The sequence below is a fragment of the Halichoeres trimaculatus genome, unplaced genomic scaffold, assembly GCF_033239565.1.
Source record: "Halichoeres trimaculatus isolate MK-OKI-2021-1 unplaced genomic scaffold, fHalTri1.1 fHalTri1_scaffold_14, whole genome shotgun sequence".
Taxonomy (NCBI): domain Eukaryota; kingdom Metazoa; phylum Chordata; class Actinopteri; order Labriformes; family Labridae; genus Halichoeres; species Halichoeres trimaculatus.
The window spans coordinates 19226881-19247980 of record NW_027437192.1 but is presented as its reverse complement, the minus strand read 5'-3'; the positions used below and the strand labels follow the sequence as shown (position 1 = coordinate 19247980).

The 21100-nt window shown below is 39.8% G+C and overlaps 1 protein-coding gene across 3 annotated transcripts in view; it reads left to right on the top strand.

The window, feature by feature from the left end:
• Window positions 1-21100, top strand: part of LOC141802585 (CUB and sushi domain-containing protein 3-like) — a 448333-nt gene that overhangs the window by 222638 nt on the left and 204595 nt on the right. For all 3 annotated transcript variants that reach the window (XM_074686127.1, XM_074686129.1, XM_074686128.1), the window contains exon 6: window positions 17337-17449. In XM_074686127.1, the coding sequence (XP_074542228.1) occupies window positions 17337-17449 (113 nt within the window). The remainder of the gene's footprint in view (window positions 1-17336; window positions 17450-21100) is intronic.

Here is a 21100-nt window from a genome sequence, read left to right as displayed (position 1 = left end):
AAAGAGATGTGATATTTTTCCCTTTGGTCTTTGGAAAGTTGTCAAGTAGCATAATCTCCCTGGCATAAAAAAACACAAGTCTAATTTAAAGCACAAAGGCACCGGTGAACATGAATCCACAAAAGCAACCTTAAAAATGAAACAAACAAAACTTCTAAACTCAAAGTTAACTCATTTCTTTAGTGTCACCATTCTTTCTTCTTTGAAAGAAATGTTACAGCACATTTAATGTAAGCTGATCACTGTGGCTCTGCTCTCAGTGATTACTTAGTGCCAGGGATGCAAAGAAGTTGTGTAAATGACAAAGAGTTGAAGCAGGCTTGGGAGTGTGTGTGCTCCTGTTGGTGTGTGCAGAATGTTATGCTTACCGAGTGCTAATCAATGCTCCTGGCAGACAGGATGCCGGGATAGCAACAACATCCTAAATAGGAAATGGAGCAGTGACCTTGAGCACAAGCACACACACCCCTTTTTCTTCTGTGTCTCATACACACAAACACACAGGAAACAAACTACACCTATTTAACCATATTAAAAAAAAGTACTGAGATAAACAGTTAAGCAAAGACTTTTAAAACACACATGCAGAGGACATACAAGCCTGGATTCAGACCCCTGATTTAAAAAAACAAAAACCAAAACAAAACTAGATCCAGTTCAGCAAGTAACTCTTTACATATGACCCTGAAACACAACAGCAGGAGTTTAATGAACTCAGTGGAGATACCAACCACCTAAAGCTTTAAAAATCCCTTTTTTAAGATGGTGGGCACATATCTTTCCTGTGTCTCACACTGTATCCAGGCACAAGCAGGTGACACCACACACATCCCTGCTGATGGTTTCACACTATCTAAATGAATGACAGTTTTAGTAATGCAGCGAGAAAAGCAGCCGTGTGCCGCCAAACTGCTGGGACAGCTCGCTAACAAACATAGATGTAAATAATGCAGGGTTAACATTTTCAAAGAAGTCAGCTCTGCAAATGTTTTATGAGAAAGGAAATGTTAAGGGATTATTGAGGGCCTCAAGGATACACACAAAGGTTGTGTGATGACAGGTGGTAAGAGTGAATAGTGAAATTTTAAGCAAGTTAAAGAAATGATGAGGCATCTTGAAAAGTTTTTTACTGCTTGTTGTGCATTAAACAACATATAACCACAGAAAAACAATGTTTAAATTCAAGGCAGAGAATACATGGCAACTGCCTTAAAAGACCAGTGACAGGTACCAGTGTACTCCTGATTGGCAAATGCCTGTGAGCATTTGTCTCATTGCACTTTTATACCAGTAGAACACATGTGGTGGGTGCAAAATATCCATATCCAAATATCAATTACAACACATATTACAGTACAGCCTAAAAAAAAATAAAAATAAAAAAAAAGATGACATTTAGTTTTCCTCCTTTTCCTCCTCAAAGAGCACACTGTGACATCACTTTTGCAAGTTATTGCGACTCTAATGAGACTGAATCAGTGGTCGAACTGACCTCTAAAGGGAGTAAACAGGAATATATGCTTCCTCACTCTTTCTATAAGCTGAAGTCACGTTCATCTCATCTTTTGGAGTTAAAAAAAATCACATGCTGTGTTTGTACCTAAATAGTTATCAGGTGCTTCAAAGGTATGATTTTGTTTCTTCAGTCTTGTTGGGGAAAAATACATAGATTTGACATGTGGCTGTAATCTTACCAGAAAAAGATGGTTTTAGTTTTTTTTGACCAGATACATTTTGGTTGCACAAAGTTTCATGATGCATTCTGTAGAAAATTAGGGCTTACAGGTTGTCAGTGACCTTCATACTGGTTCTCTGGGGGTCATCAATTTTTAAATCCAATTTCTGCTGGCCCAAAGCCTAATTAAGTTTCACAAGTCCATTATTTAAGCCATGTTTAAGCAATGTTACCCAAATACCAACCTTCATATTTGTTTGCCTTTAAAACCAAACCATCTTTTCTGGGGCCAGGTAAAAGAGCAAAAGCTGTGGTGTCATCATATTTTGGTAGTTCAGGCAATGTCAGGCCACACAAAGGAAGACAGAAACTGTAGACACCAGGAGAAAAAAAAAATGTAAAAGAAAGGAGTAGAAAGTGCTGTTAGGGTGGCACGTAGCACAGTGGAGGATGCAGTGGAGAGTAGAAGTAAGAAGGCAAGGCAGGGAGGAGACAAAAGCCAGGTGAAGAATGGCAGGCAGTTAAGGGGTGTCAGATGAGAGCTGACAGGAGAAGAGGGGTGTGGATAAGAAGAGGGGTAACAGGAGGAAAAACCATCAAAGAGACTCACTGCGAGGAAGTTTGTTGAAAGGGACACACTGAGGGGATCTGAAGCAGGAAGAGAAGGGCAGACTGAGACCGAGGGCACAAAGACATTCAGGGCCTTCTCATACTCTCAACAGAATTTTTAGCTGTTAACTTTTTTCCATAGTAACAGCTCTGTAACTGCAGTTATTTATGTACATTACACTTGTTAAAACATGGATCAAATAACACACTCACCTATAAGGTCACAATAATATACAAATAAAATTGAAACCTATTACTATGCTCCTCTGTATACATTGTTAAAACCACATTTTAAACATAGAGAAAGTAACATTGCTGGATGTACATTCTAAATGTGTGCAAATCTTCAAACTGCTTCATATTTGTGTTGTACAAAGACCTCAAATTTGTCTGTAAACTGCTCAAATCCACTCTAAAGGTTACACAAGATCTTCACAAGATCTTCAAAAGTCCTTCTTGAGACTTGCTGAAATAATGGCCGAAAGATGTTCTCCAAGATACAGTCTGTAAACAAAAACAGGGATTTTGTTTGTTTGTTTAGATGTGAATCATGTAAAGAAACTATGGGGGTATAACAGGGAGAGTATCAAATCTAAAAAAACAACAACACAATACCACCTCTTTAATGTCTCATGCATGATTATGTGATCGTACAAGTCCTGCTGCTCTGGACTGCGCTTCAAACATACTTCCAGTGTGGCAAGGTGCCTGTCAGATAGAGAAAAACTGTGGCATCAATGAAGCTGCCAAGTACACCACTCCTGTAGATTTAAGTTAGTGGCCGGATTGTGCACATTTCATTAAAATGCGGCCAGTCATGCTCTGGTTCACTCTGCACCATGCTCTTTAGATCAAGCACTATGGGTTGTTTAATTAGGACCTTTGATCTACTGGATGCTGCATGTGTAAGAAGCCAAATTCACATATTTTTATATCAGAGTTTTGCACTTAATGAGTTCAAGAAACCTTTATTTTTAATGGCACTGCTTTATTTACTATTTTTACAAATGTAATACATTGGGTCGGCTTGTTTTGGAGCTAAGGAGCCTCATTCAGCTAATTTGGCTCCTGGAATAACATCCTGACAATGGTCAACTGTTCATTTAAGTCTCAGTAAAACGTTTACAGCCTGACACACAGTTTCCTTCTCTGCTTCATGCACAGTTGAAAAAACTCAATAGAGAGTTCATTTGGACCGGCAAAATGTGTCTTCCTTCGAGTTATGTGTTCATGGGGCAGCCTTAGAGAATGCAACACTTTGTTTAAAGCAGTAACAACAAGTTAATCCTCTGTTTCTTTAATTTAAGTTGTATAAAGTGCTCACTGTAGGATTAAGATGTGTGAGGAGCTGTGAAATTAGAGGCATTATAGGGTGATTATTCAGAGATGTAAACACCATACGGTCACTAAGCCGGTCCATCTGAGTTCTTCCAAGCTGTGCAGCTCACCCAGCATGTGAGAACCTGTGTTGCTTCAGAGTTGGCTTCAATACTTTAAACCCAGACACTGCAGAAATGTTGCACTTATCACTCTGGCCAATCAGACAGGTAGATTGCAATTTCTGATTTGTCCACTGATGTTGCCTTTAAGGGAGAACACAAATGACAATAAGCGTAATCACAAAAACGCCATGCAAGATTGCATTAAGATGGGTGCATTAAGATAAATCATCTTCAGATATGCATATAAACAGCTTAATCAAATTACTGTCAGATTCAAAGTAAGGTTTATAATTAGATTAGTGTATGATAATGAGATTATAGTGTTTGCACAAACAAAGTCACATTATAAACATTCACTCAAAGTAAAAATAACAAAATAGGTCACTTCTACTCAAGGGCTTTGAGGCATCTTCAACTTTTGCACTTAATTACTCTGAGCACCATGACAGAGTCTTGACAATTTGATCTTTGTATTTTTCAACTCTCATCCAAACTGATGCCCCTGGCTCATCGAGAATCCAAAACACATTTTATGGGTGAAAAAAAAAACAATAGTTAATGTTCTTTTCACTGCATCCTGACTTTTATCTTTTCATAAAGCAGTGAAAGAGTGAAATATGCCCCAAATGAAGTCTGCCCAGGCTGCTTTTGTTGTTTGTTTGTATCTCAGCAGCTTTATTTATTTTATTTTTTTTTTCAAAATAACAGCTTACGCTTTATCGTAGAGCATAACTCTGTTGACTTCGGTGATATTTACCGTTCCCACAGCAAATAACCTTTCCATCTGCAGCCAAACCTGAGAGATCAGGCCAGAGGTTGAGCACCACTGGAGCACAATATGTATTTGGGCCAGGCCACAGCAAACTAATTCTAGCGGCATAAATATGCTGTCATTGTCATTCCCATCTGTAAACCGGAGCTGTGTGTATGCGTATATGAATGTATTAATGTCTTTGTTTGGTTGCTGAGTATGCCCTGGTGTGTGACTGTGCTCTGTTGTAGTGTTTTGAATAGCACTGAGCCACTGGTGGCAGCAGCAGCCAGGGTGCTGAAATTATAATATAATGTAATGTAATAATAATAACCCCAACTCCATCCCTTGTCTCTGTTCCCCTTCTCTCCCATTCTCTGTCTCTGCTCTGATTATGCTGCTGTCCTGCTGGCTACACACACACACACACACACACACACACACACACACACACACACACACACACACACACACACACACACACACACACACACACACACATACATAGAAGAAAGAGGGTTTGAGAGGAGGGAGCCGCCCAGAATTGCAATGGCTTCTGCGAGAGTATGTGCTAAGAGAAGGGACCGAATAGTCAGAGAGAAGGGGAGTAAACCCTAGAGAAGGAGGAAGATGAGGCTCAGACATGAAGACAAAGGAATTCAGGGAGTGGAAAGAGGAAAGTAATAAAGAGGGATTGTTTTGCAGCAGTATTCATGGCGTTGTTTTTCTAGGTATTCTTTAAAAAGGTGTTGTAGGTATGCAGCAGATCAAAAATGAGGCTTATGCAACTATACCAGTTAATTATTTCTGTTTAAAGTGTCCACAAACACCATGCTGTTGTATTTTTTAATAAACTTTCTCACCATATACTTACCTACTTACTTTAAAACTTGCTTACTTATATACTTGCTATCTTACTTAGCTACTTAATGATATACTTTCTAATTTCTTTTTATGCTTCCTTTCTAACATATATACTTTCCTACTTGTCAATATACTCACTGACTTCCATTTATATACCAGCTAACTTAATCGACAAATTATTATTATTTAAGTTGACATAAACATACTAACAAACCTACTTACTTCAAAACATAACAAGAAAGACTACTACAGCATTAAAAAGCCTATTTACAGCATGGTCCAAAACACTAATTTTGCTATCTGCACACTTTGTTGTTTATTTTTTCCCCAAATTGGCAGTTTAGAAGATTTTAGGATCGCCTGATTGTCCAATCAGAGACACAGCTCAGCTGACATGACTGCTGGGCGCCCAGTAGCTGCTAGGAACGCAGTTCAAAGCCCACGTTATATCCAATATGACCTTGTTTGACAGTTGGCTTCAATCAGTGTATCAGGAACAGACGGGTGACATTACAGAGTCTACATCCATATTACATTCAGTCTATGTTACTGACTCACTTCCATATGTATGCATGTACTGACTTAACTTTCGTAATTACATACACATTTATATACTAAGGTACATACTGTCTTACAGGCTCACTTATTTACTCACTTACTTTTAATGTTTATTCACTAACATACTTAATACATGAGCATATATACTTTTGTTACGATCTTTATGACTTACTTGCTTGAAAATAAGGCTCTGAGTTCTTGTCATGTGCCAAGTTTGGGTCTAAGCATTCCACTAACTGGTCTAAACTGAAATGAGATATAAAGACATCAGTATTATTACTCTCTTACATATACAATTAACTGCCATTTGATGACTGCCTGGAGTTAAAAGCATCAGCCTTTTTTGATTTATTTTCTATGATGTAGTACAGTGTTTGGCGGTGTCTTCCTCATCAGCAAGTAGAAAAAGCTCCCTGGATTTGTAACCTGCTTGCTCTGCCATCTCAGGCATAAATTACCCAACAGATGGGAAACAATGTTTTACACTGGATGTTTACCTCCATTGTAAAACAAAGCTCAGCTGTGTCTGCCTTAAACATTAAGCTCTTTACTTTAGGTTTACTAAATTTTGAAGTGAAGTCTTTATCTCGAAAGTGGCTCAACTCAAGCTAAATTTGTGTTCACTGATTCTGGGGTATCCTGTTCTTTGGGAAGACCATGGGGTTTTTAAGGAACATCAGTGTCACTTTACAGTTGTTTGTCAAAATTTTGGATACTTTTCAGTCCCAAATGCTTGACAATAAACAGTTACATTGGTTAGCATCAGAATTTAACAAAAATACAGACCTACAGCCATAAATTCAAGTTAAAAAATGCAGAGCATATGAAAGAGAGTGGTTGTATCATGCAGAAGTTGGTTCAGGGAGTGAATGCTGCTGACCAACAAACAAGCGACTGAAACAGATGATCAGTATGTCCAGTGGAAGTCTCTGCACTCTGATTTTCATTGCGTCTTGATGTGTTTGGGTTTTTATAAGTTTAGTATGAAAGCCCACAGTATCTAGTAGAGTTCCCCGATACAGTGTGAGGACAGGGTATGTGGTCAAAAGTTTCTAGATAGGTCTTTCTGATATTATGTCCTTTTACTGGCTTGGCGATAAAGGCTAAATCACAAGTACAATTTATAATCTTTTACATGTAGCTGGAGATACCTCATCTCTCCCATTTGTCTCACCCACTCATGTTTTGTGTCAGTCTGTGCGAACAAGCTGGATTTAAAACACCTTTCTGCTCTAAGAGGAGATGAGCAAAGACAAGCGGGAGGAAGAGGAGGAGAGAAACTACAATGAGATAAAGGGAGGGGAGGGAGAGACAGAGCAGGGTCCCGTTGTGAACACTGATTACTCTCTGCTCACTTGAGATTGATGGAGAGTGACACAGCAGGCCCAGCACACACACACACACACACACACACACACACACACACACACACACACACACACACACACACACACACACACACACACACACACACACACACACACACACACACACAAGCATAAATACACATAAATAACAAACTAGTCCTGTGCATACGCAACATATACAAAAAGACACACACACACACACACACACACACACACACACACACACACACACACACACACACACACACACACACACACACACACACAAGCATAAATACACATAAATAACAAACTAGTCCTGTGCATACGCAACATATACAAAAAGACACACACACACACACACACACACACACACACACACACACACACACACACACACACACACACACACACACAGAGAACTCTTGTGTCTCTGCATTCTGATTGATGATGGCTCCAGCAAGACCGCATTCAGCCCAACATTCCTGCAGTGTGTGTGTGTGTGTGTGTGTGTGTGTGTGTGTGTGTGTGTGTGTGTGTGTGTGTGTGTGTGTGTGTGTGTGTGTGTGTGTGTGTGTGTGTGTGTGTGTGTGTGTGCATATTTTGTTTGCATTTCTGTGCACGAGCATTTTTGTCACTGCTTGTACATTTGTGTGTGTGTGTGTGTGTGTGTGTGTGTGACTTTGTGCAGGTGTGTGTGTGTGTAGCAGATCCCTCCTGTCTTAATTAGTGAAGGCTATTAAGACAGATTGCCTGATTAAGCAGCATTCCCCCTACTGTCCTGTAGCCACACTCACACACACACACATGTTTACACACAAAAGCCAGTGTTGGTTTGTGTTACCCTTTTAACACACTTTACCACTAATGTAACATTCTTGCATGTGTGTGCAGAGCCATTCATTACTCAGCAGGTAGAACGTCTGAACCTCTCCACACGAACGATCTCTCGAGTCAGAGATCAATTTTCAAGTCTTGAGTGTCCATCTGTCTGTGCTCTGCTAGATGCCACTTATCAGATTAGATTCCTGGAGAAGAGGGAACAATGCAACAGCCCCTGAATGAGATGGTGTGATCACATTCTACATCAAACTGTAGATGAAATGTATCGTATGATTATGAAGCTCTTTTAACTCAAAGAAACATTTTTTCTCGTGCAGCAGTGTGTAGTGAAAGTCACAGCAGGGTGTTCAGAAAAAGAGGACGTTGAGCAAGAGCTGCTTACATAACCAACAAAAAGTAATTGAATAAATGCCGATGCTGAGCTCTGGTGTAGAGTTAAAAGGCTGTAAATGAGTTTATAGATGGCAAAGCTGAATACAAGCATGACTGCAAAATAGCTTAATTTGCTGTCACAATCTGCAAGTTGTGGATGAAACAATATGGATGAAAAGACTAAAAAGAAAAATGCTGGTGCTTCACTGCATCACACAAGAGAAACAGTTTTGAAACTTGGTCTACAAAATGTTAGATTGCGTTGCTTATTGTTAAAATCCAAACTGTGTACAAACAAAAAATAGTGTACAAACAGGAGCTCCAAGTGTCTGAGGTAAAAAGATGCTAGCATTTATATGATTGATCACACAGAGATCACCTTGATAACTGTGCGATTAAACTGCAGCCACACCCAGCAGTGAAGAGGGATGTGGAAAAAAAAAAAAAAAAAAAAAAAAGTTCAACTAATCAGACAATTTCAGATAACCCAATCAGATGAAAGTGACTCAATGCATTTAGATAAAGTTGGCTGCTGTGTCTCAAACAATGGGGAAGGAACAAGCAATATTAGTGCTCAAACCAGCCTGTTGCAACCACCAACATCTCAACCACCCAAAGTCACTAAAATACAGCGGCCCTGAGAGCTTACAACGCTGCAACTTAAGAAAACACATGCAAAAAGACAAAACACAAGCAAATTTAAAAGAAAAAAAAAACATTTTCATCAATTTGACAACACTTGCGCAGCATTTAGAAAATGCTCTCCACAGACTACAACACAACACGTTAGAAAGATGTGCTGCAAGTACACTGCAACACAACAAAAGTTTTTTCCAGAGGACACTGAGAAGTGACGTACATGTAAAGGCCTGCTTGTTGTTGATGTCGATTTTCAGTCACAGCTCTATTATGGTTCTCTTTTTGTCAGATGTGTTGTGTTTTTGATTCATTTAACATTGTATTAGAATATGTGTAGTAGAGCTTTGACTAAAAATCTGCATCGACAACAAGCTTTCTGGGACATGTGCATCACTTTTAAGTGTCCTCTGGAAAAAAAAAAAAAAATATATATATATTTTCCTGTGTTTTTTTCTTTTTGCATGTGTTTTTATAAGTCAAAGTGCTGTGAGCTCTCAGGGCCATCGTATTTAAGCGACTTTGGATAGTTGAGTTGTTGGTGAGTGCCACAGCTGGTTTGAGTATTTTACAAACTGTTGATCTACAGGGGTTTTCAAGCACAGCTCTATCTCGGCTTTTAGAGAACTGTATTAAAAAAATGGCCAATAAGCAGCAGTTCTCAGTGCGAAAAAGCCTCTATCTTTGAACAGATGTACTGCCACTTCAGCAGACTACATCAGATGCCACTCCTGTCAGCTGACAGGGAAACTGATGATATGGTTTGCATGGGCATCTGACATCTGATTCAGATACCTCAAGAAAGCATGAATCCATTCAATCAACACCTAACGCTATTGGTGGTGTAATGGTGTTGGGGCCCCTTAGTACCAAGTTAGGACTGTCTAGACACCCTCATCTACATGAGTATTGTTGCTAACTTTCTCCAAACCTGTGTGAACACAGTGTACCAGGTTCAGGTTTGTCTGTTGCACATCTGTGATGGGACTTTTCTGACCCACCACATCTCAAGGCAACTCTGTTGAAGTAAAATCTAACAACTGTGGAGGGAGTTGTGGTTTAGTAAGCACGCATTATTGCAAAAAGAAGCCCAAAAATATTTGACATGGTTTTGCTGTTTATATTTTTATCTCTTATCCCGTAAAGACGCATCATCATAAGATATGTGCTGGTTAAATTACAAAGATGAAGAAAGCCTTAAACAACCACCAGCCACAGCAAAGCTGTTTGTGCTTCCCACTTCAGTGATCCCTCCTATGTAAACAAAGTCCTGAAGGCTGTTCCATCCATTATAACCTTCTATTGAGGCTTGGGACCACGAGCTTTAAGTATCTTCAACAAGGTAGCTCAACAGTAGCTTTCTGCTAATAGCTATAATGGGGAGCTAATGGTTTGCTTTCCTGTAAAGGTAGTCGTTTCATGACTCCCAAAAAGCTGTGTAAAAAGTAACACCCACCAACTGAGTTTATCACTGGGAAGCAGCCAAAATGAACAGTTTCAGGCAGAGTTGGGTGAGTCTTATGAGCTGCAAGTCATGCACAGCAACTCTCTACTGTAGGTGTCCAAACCAATATACTGAAGGCTGAAAATGAGTTCAACATCTGTCCTTTTAATTTCAGGGTTCAACTTGTCTTTTTTATTATAAATTACATAGAGTTAATGAAGTGCTAAATTCTTTAAAAAGAGAAGGAACTGTGTGAAATAACCCAAAATTTGTCGGTGATCATTCAATCATTACAAAGTGTTTCCTGTCATGTGCTCAACTTTGCAGAAAATGACCTTTTTAATTTAAAAGTTGTTTGTTTTATCCCTGAATTAACTTCTTACAAAGCTGCTCTAATGCTGTACTGCTCATGAATTTCGTGACTACATCCCTCTTAAATGTTAAAATGAATAATTAACAAGCTAACAGATAAATCAGTGTACCTCTGTCAGACTCTGTGTGTCTTTCCTCCCTCCCGCACTGCTTCCTTGGTGCTCCCCCTCAATGTTTCACCATGTCTCCATCGATCTCTGCCTCCTTCTACCGTCCTTTCACCCCATGCTTCTTTATTTCCTCCCGAACCCCTCTCTCTCTTATCCTCACACTGGCAGTGCAATGACTGGTTGTATTGTTGTGCAGGAGGAGGAGGCTCAGAGGATGGATGAGAGGATGGTAGACAGAGAGATGGAGAGAGGAAGAGAGAAAGAGATGCTCTTTTGGTCCAGTGTATTTAATCAATTATGTTCTACTGCTCCCTCTGGCAACCCTGCACTTCATATTCTCTCCTGCAGACACGCACATGAACAAGAATGGTCAGAAACCAATTCCACATCTCAGTATCTATTTTTTTATTTCACCAGAAGTACTTAAACATGGAGTTTACCCAGTTAAGGAGGAGAATGCTGTTGGCATGTGATTGCTGACTGGCTCCTTTGAGGTTTTAAGCACCCGCTCTGAAACCAATTCTCCCAACAGTAACCACAGTACTACAGAGATCAGCTGGGCTCCAACACAAGCACTGCACAGAGGAAACGCACAGGAGCAAGATTTTTCCTCTGATTCTTCCAAGAACAAACAGAACTTTTATCTGTTTCTCAACAAATCAACTTCCTTTAGTCACCTCACACTTTTTATATCCTGGATTTATTTGAAAGTCTTCTGCAGATTTGTTTAGAGTTCTAAATATTAAGTCAAACTTGGCTGTCTTACCAAGCCACAGCAGTCTACTGTCCCTGGGTGACAACCGAGAGCCCTTGTGTTCTTTTTGCTGTTCTTGCTTTTGTGGCGAGTCTACATATGTGATGTTGTGTAACAGATACAAACTTCTCCAGATAATCCTGGAGCAATTTAATCTTCTTTAGCTAGGAGCTGTAGCTGAAGTTATGGAGAAAAACTGACAAGGTTTCTCTTATGTTTATGTGCGCAGAGTGATACAAAATCCAGAATTTAAAGAAGATGTCAAACAAAAAGAAATGTGGCAAAATCACCATCAACAAGTCTCTTTAAAAAAAAACATTTCTATCTAAAGATATGAGCAGTTCGTAGAGATGAGAAATATGCTGTTTGGGCATTCGTTGAATGCCTCTAATAGCTACTAATGTTTATCATTTCTCTTGTTGAAAGTCTGTCTCTGATGAAAAGGTTAAGTACTCTATGAAGGAACACTAACCCAGGACGCCCTTAAACCAGTTTATACGCTCTACTGATGAGTTACCTGACATACAACATGGCCTCCAATTACTCCCACGACCCATGGATGAAGAAAGATGGAGACAGATGGGCAGCAAGAGCCAGTGCATCACCAGGGTTTCCAAGTGGGCATGACTCTTGACTGGCCTTTTGCCAAGTTGGGTTCAGAATGCCTCAAGGAGGTTCAGCTGTATAGAAGAGAGAACAAATTAAACTAACAGAGATGAAACAGGGAGATGTTCGGAGGAAGACAGTCAAGGCAGAGCCAGGTCAGAGTGACCTCTGCCAATAAAGGCTGCACACTGTACCTGCTCTTACTCATTATTCATGACAGATGGGGCAGAGATATGAGTTTTCTATTTATGATCTGAAACATGCTTGAATTATTATCATTGCTTTTATTTTACTTCGAAGTGATAACCCTTATCAACAAGCCTGACTTCTCCCAATTAATGTCCGCTGTCACTGTCAAATCAAAGAGTTAGCCCCCCGCTCAGACCAAGGTATTACAATTTTGGAGCCCTGCCGAAAATGATCTATAATACCTCTGGGTAGCTCTGAAGTGCTTTTATGGCAGATATCTCAGGAAAACACTTACCAGTCACGGAGAGGAGCCATCAGCATAGATGAATGATTTAATAATGCATTACAAATTGTCCACATGGGGAAAATCAACCGGCTTCACAGCAGTTCAGAGGCTGATGTTTTTTGGACGTATTGGGCTTTTTTGCTGGAAGCATCATTTTAAGCTTTAATTATCCATGTAAGTAGTTACCAAGCAGCCATAGTCTTTTTAGTTTAATCTCCCCTCAATACGGCAGGGGACCTTTAAGGGATCACTGCTGAATCTCTACAGTACTTTTTTTTTCCAGACAGAGACCTCTATAGGAGGAGGTGTTCCTTCTGCTATCTATGACCTTTTTAATCAGCAGTCAGTTTCTTGAATGTTCCACCTTCTGTTTCAGGAAAGGTTTTACTAATTATTCCTTCATTCTGCAGCTCTCAGTTGTCAAGTGCTTTGTGAGCATGCAGTTTCATATTTTATCATCACACACGCACAGGCCCTCTGTGTGGATTTATGATTTAATTCTTGTTTTAATATTGAAACAGATTGAATATGCGCACGCTCTACTCCTAATGATGCACGAGGGAAATGATGTCATAGCAGGAAGTAAATTAAGATCAGCAGGCATGAATAATATGTGTGTAAGTGCATGTATGAAGAGACACTGTGGGGAGAACAGAGAAACCACAGAGAAGAGACGAGAGGGGTTCGGGGTTTGCAAAAACCTGCAAACACAACTCCAACTCAAGTCTAAGTTGCTACGCATATGACTGTTGGGAATCAAAAAGGCAAAAAAAAGACAAAATAAAAGGTTGAATCCGTCTGAAGCAACATCAGTTAGTGTATAGTATCATCGCCATGTAAATTCTCTGAACTTGTAGGTTGTACTAGTTGTCTCCATGACAGCGTTTTGTGTTTGAGGCTAATGCCTTATGCTCAGTACTCTTTCTTTGTAAAAGGTTAGTCTATTTCTGGTCCATGTGGATCCCTTAAGAGTCAGTGCTCTCCATGTTTCTATGCTTGCTGTTATGATTAGAATTAAGTATGCATCATAAGCTTTTACAGTCGGTGCTCATCAGAAAAGGACAATCTAATCCTTCAACACACAAGAGTAAAGTAACATTTCAAAAGAATTAAAACGCTTTTTCAAAGATTTTTCTTCTGGTGGTGGCCCACCTTTTTGACTTTTGACTTCTGACTTTGATTTGAAACCAGAATATGTAGATTATGCAAGGTGTTTCAAATCTCAATACTACAGTGTCAACATTGCAGTCCTTTTATTTGACACCTGATTTGACCAGCTGAGTAGATCTATGGTTCTCCCGGAGCCAATAATGTCACCTAGCATGACGAGGTGTGAACAGACACCCAGGTACTCTAATTTAAGTTTCAGTTTCACACTTTCATCCTTTCACATGCTGCTGCATAAAAAAACATGGCAGGGACAACAATGTGTAATTCCTGTGTTCTTACTTCAATAACTACATACTAGTTAAAGTTACTATAAGTTTGACTGCTGAGGTTAAATTTCAGTGTTACCTTTACAGAAAGACCAAGCTTGTATATGTGCTCCAGAGTGTATCAGCATCTAATATAATTTGGGTGTGCCATTTACAGCGTTTCATGGCATTTTGAGGTTTAGGTATAAGGGTTAATATAATTTGATTACATTTCATATTTTATTTTGAAAATGAATCTGTTATCAGGCCTTTGGCTCAGAATAATCTTGTGTTTGGTAGAAGCATTCGTGACCTTTATTTGTGGAGTAAAATAAAAAAATAAAAAAAAAGCTCATGATTTATAGTTTAAAATAGTTTAGACCTGAGCATGTTAATTATTTAAATTCATCTCCTCACACAGCTTAGAACTAAGGAGACCCATCTCTGGAGTTGGAACTATTAAATGTCCCTGATTTTTGCCTAATGAAGGACTTAAGGTGCTCCACAGTTTGGGTCATCTTTGTTATAGTTTGTGTTTCATGATGCAAAAGCATCTTCAACTTTTTTCTGCTTTATCATACAAGCACCCTGAAGGCATGGCAGCATATGTTGCACCAAAACTGAATATTTCTGATAGTACCTCAAGGGTCTGTCCTGGGTCCACAGTAGCTTTCACTGATCCTAGCACCATTGGGTCATATTTTGTATAGTTTTTGAGGTTCCTATGCTGATAACCGACCACTATATATGCCAGTAGATCTTAATGTGTAACAAATAAAGCCCTGCTGTTATTCTGTTACTTTCCACTGAGTAGCTAATAAATGCAAGTTTATACAGGAAGCATTTCTGGTTTTATTTATGCCATTCATCTGCATTCTAAGTTGTTTTGCTGTTTTAATCTATGGTTAAAATCAGTAAGTTTGTGTGTACCTGGTCCTGTGAAAGCACTATATGTGTGTGAGAGTGTTTGACTAATGGCAGACTTCAGAGTTACCTGCAGATCTAGGGCACAAGGTGACCCCTCTCTCCATCTCCCTCTAACACAAACACAAACCAACACATGAGAACACACCTTCTAAAGCACTTCCTCAGCACTCTTGTGCTCTACTTTGAAAAACTGTTATTAGAGGGTACAGGTGTGGGATCCAGGCGTATACACTGCCCATGTGAGTGTGTGAGCATGGATCTGAGTGCCTGTGTGTGTGTTGATATTAATGGACTGCGAAGGTTAACAGCAGGGGTTTATGGAAGGAGACTGGGGAACATGAGAGCAGACCACTTCATGTTAGCGTGTGTAAATCTGAGTGCAAAACGTAACAACCAGGGCGGTATTACTTAAAGATAATCACCAGGGACATATTATAGGAGAGGAACAGCTCATGACGTTTGTCTCTTCATTATAAAAGCATCATACATCAACATGCTTATATGGAGGAGAACTATTACCTGGAGACATTATTTAGAGCTGCATGTATCTGTGGGTTACACAGGAACAAAGGAGCTTTAATACCAAGTGTGGGACAGAAAGCAGTGACCTAACTAAACACACTTCACTTTGAAAATACAGTATTTTCTGCAGCAGTTTATCAATACTAATTTGATACAGGAGTCACAAATTAGGTCCTTTCTGCTGCTGCCTTCTCAAAGCTGCAACAAATAAACATACTTCACTGCTCAAATGTTGTGTTGCACTCTGAAATTCAGGAGTGTTATGATAAAATGCATATTTTTGATTGCAGACCAATTTTTAGGAACCGGTATTTTAGAATAAGATTTGGAATCATCACATCCACCAAATGCTTTTTTCTACAATTTCTTTTTTTACAAATACCTGTGTTTATGTAATTTCTATCAAGTAACATTTTATCAGTGATGTGCAGTATTAGCAGAGACAGGAATTTCTTTTTTTTTATTGTTGTTTCAAAAGTTATTTCATGGCACCCTCTCATCTTCTTGTCCATTAACAGAGGCTGAATTTCACAGACAGGCAGACACGATAATCAATCAAAATAATTTCTTGTGTGGCATTGGCAGCTGCTCAACACCCAAAAAACATGTGGTCAATTTGTCCTCCATCCAGACCTACGCTATCATTGTTATGTCCCACCCATTGTTGATTTTGATTGGTCGTTTATAGAATGGCGTCAGTGAAAAGCAAAGTGTTTCTCAGCAGCAGATATTTTTACTTCCCTGTCGGACACACTATAAGTAATATTATATATATGTAATTTTCATTACAATGATCCAATAACACAGCAGCTTCTATCTCCTGTAGCTCTGAACAAAGTTTTCTTCGCAAACTTACAAGCTGTTTCAGAGAGTTGCTGGGTCAAATCCCCTAACAAGCTAGCAAGACAGGAACACTGAATTAGGAACAACACTTCCTGCTTCATTAACAGCAGCAGATGTACCCCTGAGCAGGCAGCATAATCCCTGGTTACTCCAGTGGGGCTACACAAACAGTCTGCTTGCGATGGGCGGAGAAGTCCTGACAGTCTCTGGAATCCAGCGCGAGACATTTCAGACAACAGCAGACTTTGTTCTCGCTTCACTTCAGACAGCAGCTACTCACAATCCCACTGACACGAGCATGCATCCTCCAAAACAGGAGAGATGGAGATAAAAAAAAAAAAAAAGTATTCTACATCTATTTTAGTGTCCATTGTTGCTTTCACCACCATGTTTTACAGACTTCTGCTTTGTTCTGCTGTAGAACAGCTATGTAGCTATTCTACAGGAGGTTTCCTCTTCTTTTTTCCCTGCTCCCTCTGTGAGGAGTATTTTTGTACGTACTCCAGCATGCATGTGTGCGTGAGCAGGGTCCCTACTTCTGCCTTTAAATGAGCCAATTAAAGTTTAAGACCTTCAGAGCGAGGGCATTTTTTGCAACACTGGTTCATTCTGCATGATCCTTAAGGGCCCATTGTTGGATTAGCTGTAAAGGGAAAAAAGGAGATAAGGACCAAGGTTTTGTGAGAGCGTCGTGTGGGTAGGTGTGAAAGGGTTTTCTTTTTTTTTTCTTTTTTTTCGATCTTACAAATGTCTTGTCTCTTTCTTGTTTCAGGTTGTCAGGCAGCAACGTTCCCTCTCCCATCGTTAGCAACAAGAACTGGCTCCGGCTGCATTTTGTGACTGATGGAAACCACCGTTACCGAGGCTTCAGCGCACATTACCAAGGTTAGATGTAATTACATTGAAAGACAAGAGCATCCTATGTGTTTGTACCCATATATGCAGTTCTCTGCAGAGTTCCTGGAGGTGTATTTGTGTTTTCTTAAGGATGGTGTTTTCCTCTAAGTTCTTTGTTGGCTTCATTGCCTTTTCTCTTATACATCTTCATTCTCCAGTTTCACTGTAACTTTTTTTCCAGCTGACAGTTTTTCCTCACCATCTTGCCTCTAACTGCCTTTAATTACGCTTGTTGACTCCAATCTTGCTGTCTCTCCTCTACTACAATTCTTTCTCACTGTTTCTCCTCACTTTACGACGTTTCTCTCTGTCACTCCCATCAGTCTACATTTAACCCCAAATCAACCTCATTTATGAATAAATCACGCAAGGCTCATAAATTCTATCCAGTTTCATTATGGAGCCAGACATGGAGCTGTGTGTGGTGTTTCATGTCCTGGGGTGTGTTTCGCACATGCAGCACAGCTGGAAATGTGCTGTCATCCAGATAAACTTCAGTAGATGCTACATTGGCCAGCATCAATCAAGGTTAATATCAGCTCTCAAATCCCACCTTTATGTTCAGTTCGTGTGGTTTTGTCTGTAAAGTTAAGGCTGTGTGGGCTAAAGTCATAGAAACGGTAAATTGTACCCTCCCCCATGCATCTGTGACCTGGTCCGGGTAGGCGGGCAACACAAGCACAAATCATGGTCATGCTTGACACCAAAATTGCACTGTGCCACTTGATTATTACTGACACGCTCCCCACTGCGCCTCGCCTCTCACTTCAGCACATTCAAGTTCACAGCAAGTTGCCAACATATCAGGCAGACTCCGGCAAGAAAATAAGGTGCGCGACTGTCCAAAATACCTCCTCGTGGGAGCAGTGGCTGTTCCATGTGCCGTGCTGAAACAGGGCCCTGTTTGTGTATCTTTCCAGTATTTAATTTGGACGTGTTTTGCTTGTGTTTACAGGTAATGCTTTAATTTCAGGTTACATTCAACAATGTGTCAGCAATGACACAAGAAACAAAACAAAACTGTTTTCCTATTTTACTCCCTTGCTTTAATCTGGTTACAGCTCTCCCACAGACTGTCCTTCAAGTTTAAAATTATTTGTCTTCTTTTATTTTGTTGACACACGATTGTGGATGTGTCATGCACAGAGGGTCAAACAATGTGCTTCTCTTCAACAGTGATTATTGTCATTTGCCAATTGTCTGTCTCTGTCATCAGTGATGAAACTTTCAAAACAAACTGAAATTTTCTCTTCTTGGTATCTGACATCTAAAGTTTTACAACTGAAAAACCTGCCAGTAAGTTACAAACAAGAATCAACAGTTTGTGCAAGTTTTGAAGCCACTGGAAAACAGATCAATGTAGAAATGTTTGTGCATTTGAGGATTTTTTTTTCTTCTGTTTTCTAACTTTTACAGAAATTTTACTCAAAGAAGAAAGAGAAAAAAAAAAAACCTGAAAATCTTTTTTTTTTTGTATTTTTTATTTATTGATGCAATTTGTTGTTGATTGCATTCTACAATATTGATTATCATCAAGCATTTTTTAGATTTGAAGCATATACGCTCACTGGCCACTTCATTAGGCACACCTGTCCAATTGCTTGTTAATGCAAACTTCTAATCAGCCAATCACATGACAGCAACTCAATTTATTAGGGCATGTAGACATGGTCAAAATAAACTGCTGCAGTTCAAACCGACCATCAGAATGAGGAAGAAAGGTGGTTTAAGTGACTTTGAACATGGCATGGTTGTTGGTGCCAGACAGGCTGGTCTGAGTATTTCAGAAAATGCTGATCTACTGGGATTTTCACGCACAACCATCTCTAGGGTTTACAGAGAATGGTCCCAAAAAAAGAAAATATCCAGCGGCAGCAGTTCTGTGGGCCAAAATGCCTTGTTGATGCCAGAGGTCAGAGGAGAATGGACAGACTGGTTGGAGCTGGTAGAAAGGCAACAGTAACTCAAATAACCACTGGTTACAACCGAGGTCTGCAGAAAAGCATCTCTGAGCGCACAACATGTCCAACCTTGAGGCAGATGGGCTACAGCAGCAGAAGACCACACCGGGTGACCCTCCTGTCAGCTAAGAACAGGAAACTGAGGCTACAATTCACACAGGCTCACCAAAATTGGACAATTGAAGATTGGAAAAACGTTGCCTGGTCTGATGAGTCTCCACCACCTCCTGGTGGTGTAAACGTGTAGGGGAAGTCCATCCCTTTATGAGCACAGTGTACCCATCTTCTGATGGCTACTTCCAGCAGGATAATGCTCCATGTCATAAAGCTGGAATCATCTCAGACTGGTTTCTTCAACATGACAATGAGTTCCCTGTACTCAAATGGCCTCCACAGTCCCCAGATCTCAATCCAATAGAGCACCTTTGGGATGTGGTGGAACGGGAGATTCTCATCATGGATGTTCAGCCGACAAATCTGCAGCAACTGTGTGATGCTATCATGACAACATGGACCAAACTCTCAGAGAAATGTTTCCAGTACGTTGTTAAATCTATGCCACAAAGCATTAAGGCAGTTTGAAGGCAAAAGGGGGTCCAACCCAATACTAGCGAGGTGTACCTAATAAAGCGGCTGGTGAGTGTACTAAGTGCCATGTTGGGCAAGATGCAACTATGCGAATGGTTGGAATGCAGACTAACTTTTGTTTGTAAAATGGAGAATTTTTAGTGAGAACGAACCAATGCAAACATACAATAAACTAGTATAAAACACTGAATAACAATGCAAGATATTAAGAAAAACAACAGATATGGTTTGCCTTATTGTTAAAGACTGGTTGTAGGAGTTTAATATACAGGCAAAACCTTAATGCCTCCATCAGGTGGTTTTCATTTTTTCCTCTTTGCTGATAGCACAGTTTTTCAAAGGATGCATCCACATGAAACCTCAGAGTCCCCACAGTTTGTTTAACTGTGTGATTCAAAAAGTTTGAGTCCTCAAACTTTTTCTGTATTTTTTCACGAGTTAACTTGGATTGTATTTTACGTTTGAATCAGGTTTCATTTTGACCCTGCAAGTCTTAAATATGTATCATTCCCATGTGCCCCTTGCAGGGCTGTTAGCAATTAAGCCAATTAAGTAATTGAAACAGCACTTACTCAGTGTTGATTTTATATTAACTGCATAATTTCTCAATCTTTGGGTGTGACGAGCTGATTAGGTTTAATGTGACCCCAGAAGACATCTCAAGGCAAACTTGCACTCTGAGTTTCAAAGAACAAAATCTAAAGATGTTTGGGTTGCTTTGTTGTCAGGTCATTTCTATCAGCAAGAGAATCTGGTGATGTATCGAGCCAAAGTATCACGAGAACTGAATGTGGCAGACATTTAGGAAAGGGAGCTGTAATACATTTTGAAAAAGGGTCTTCTTAATACCTTGCTTTATCTTCCTTCAAAATATCCATCCTCTCTCAACCTCCTCTGTTGCCATGGTAATATTTGATTTTCTTCTTTCCTATTTTCCCTCTCATGTCTTTCATCAATCCCTTCTCTCCCTCTCTGTCCTTAATTGACCCTCTCTTGCATCTTCCCCTCTGGCTCTCAAAAATTACCCTTGATTGATTGATGGACAACATGACCGCTCCCCTCAAGATTTTCCTTTTAATTGGTATAATTG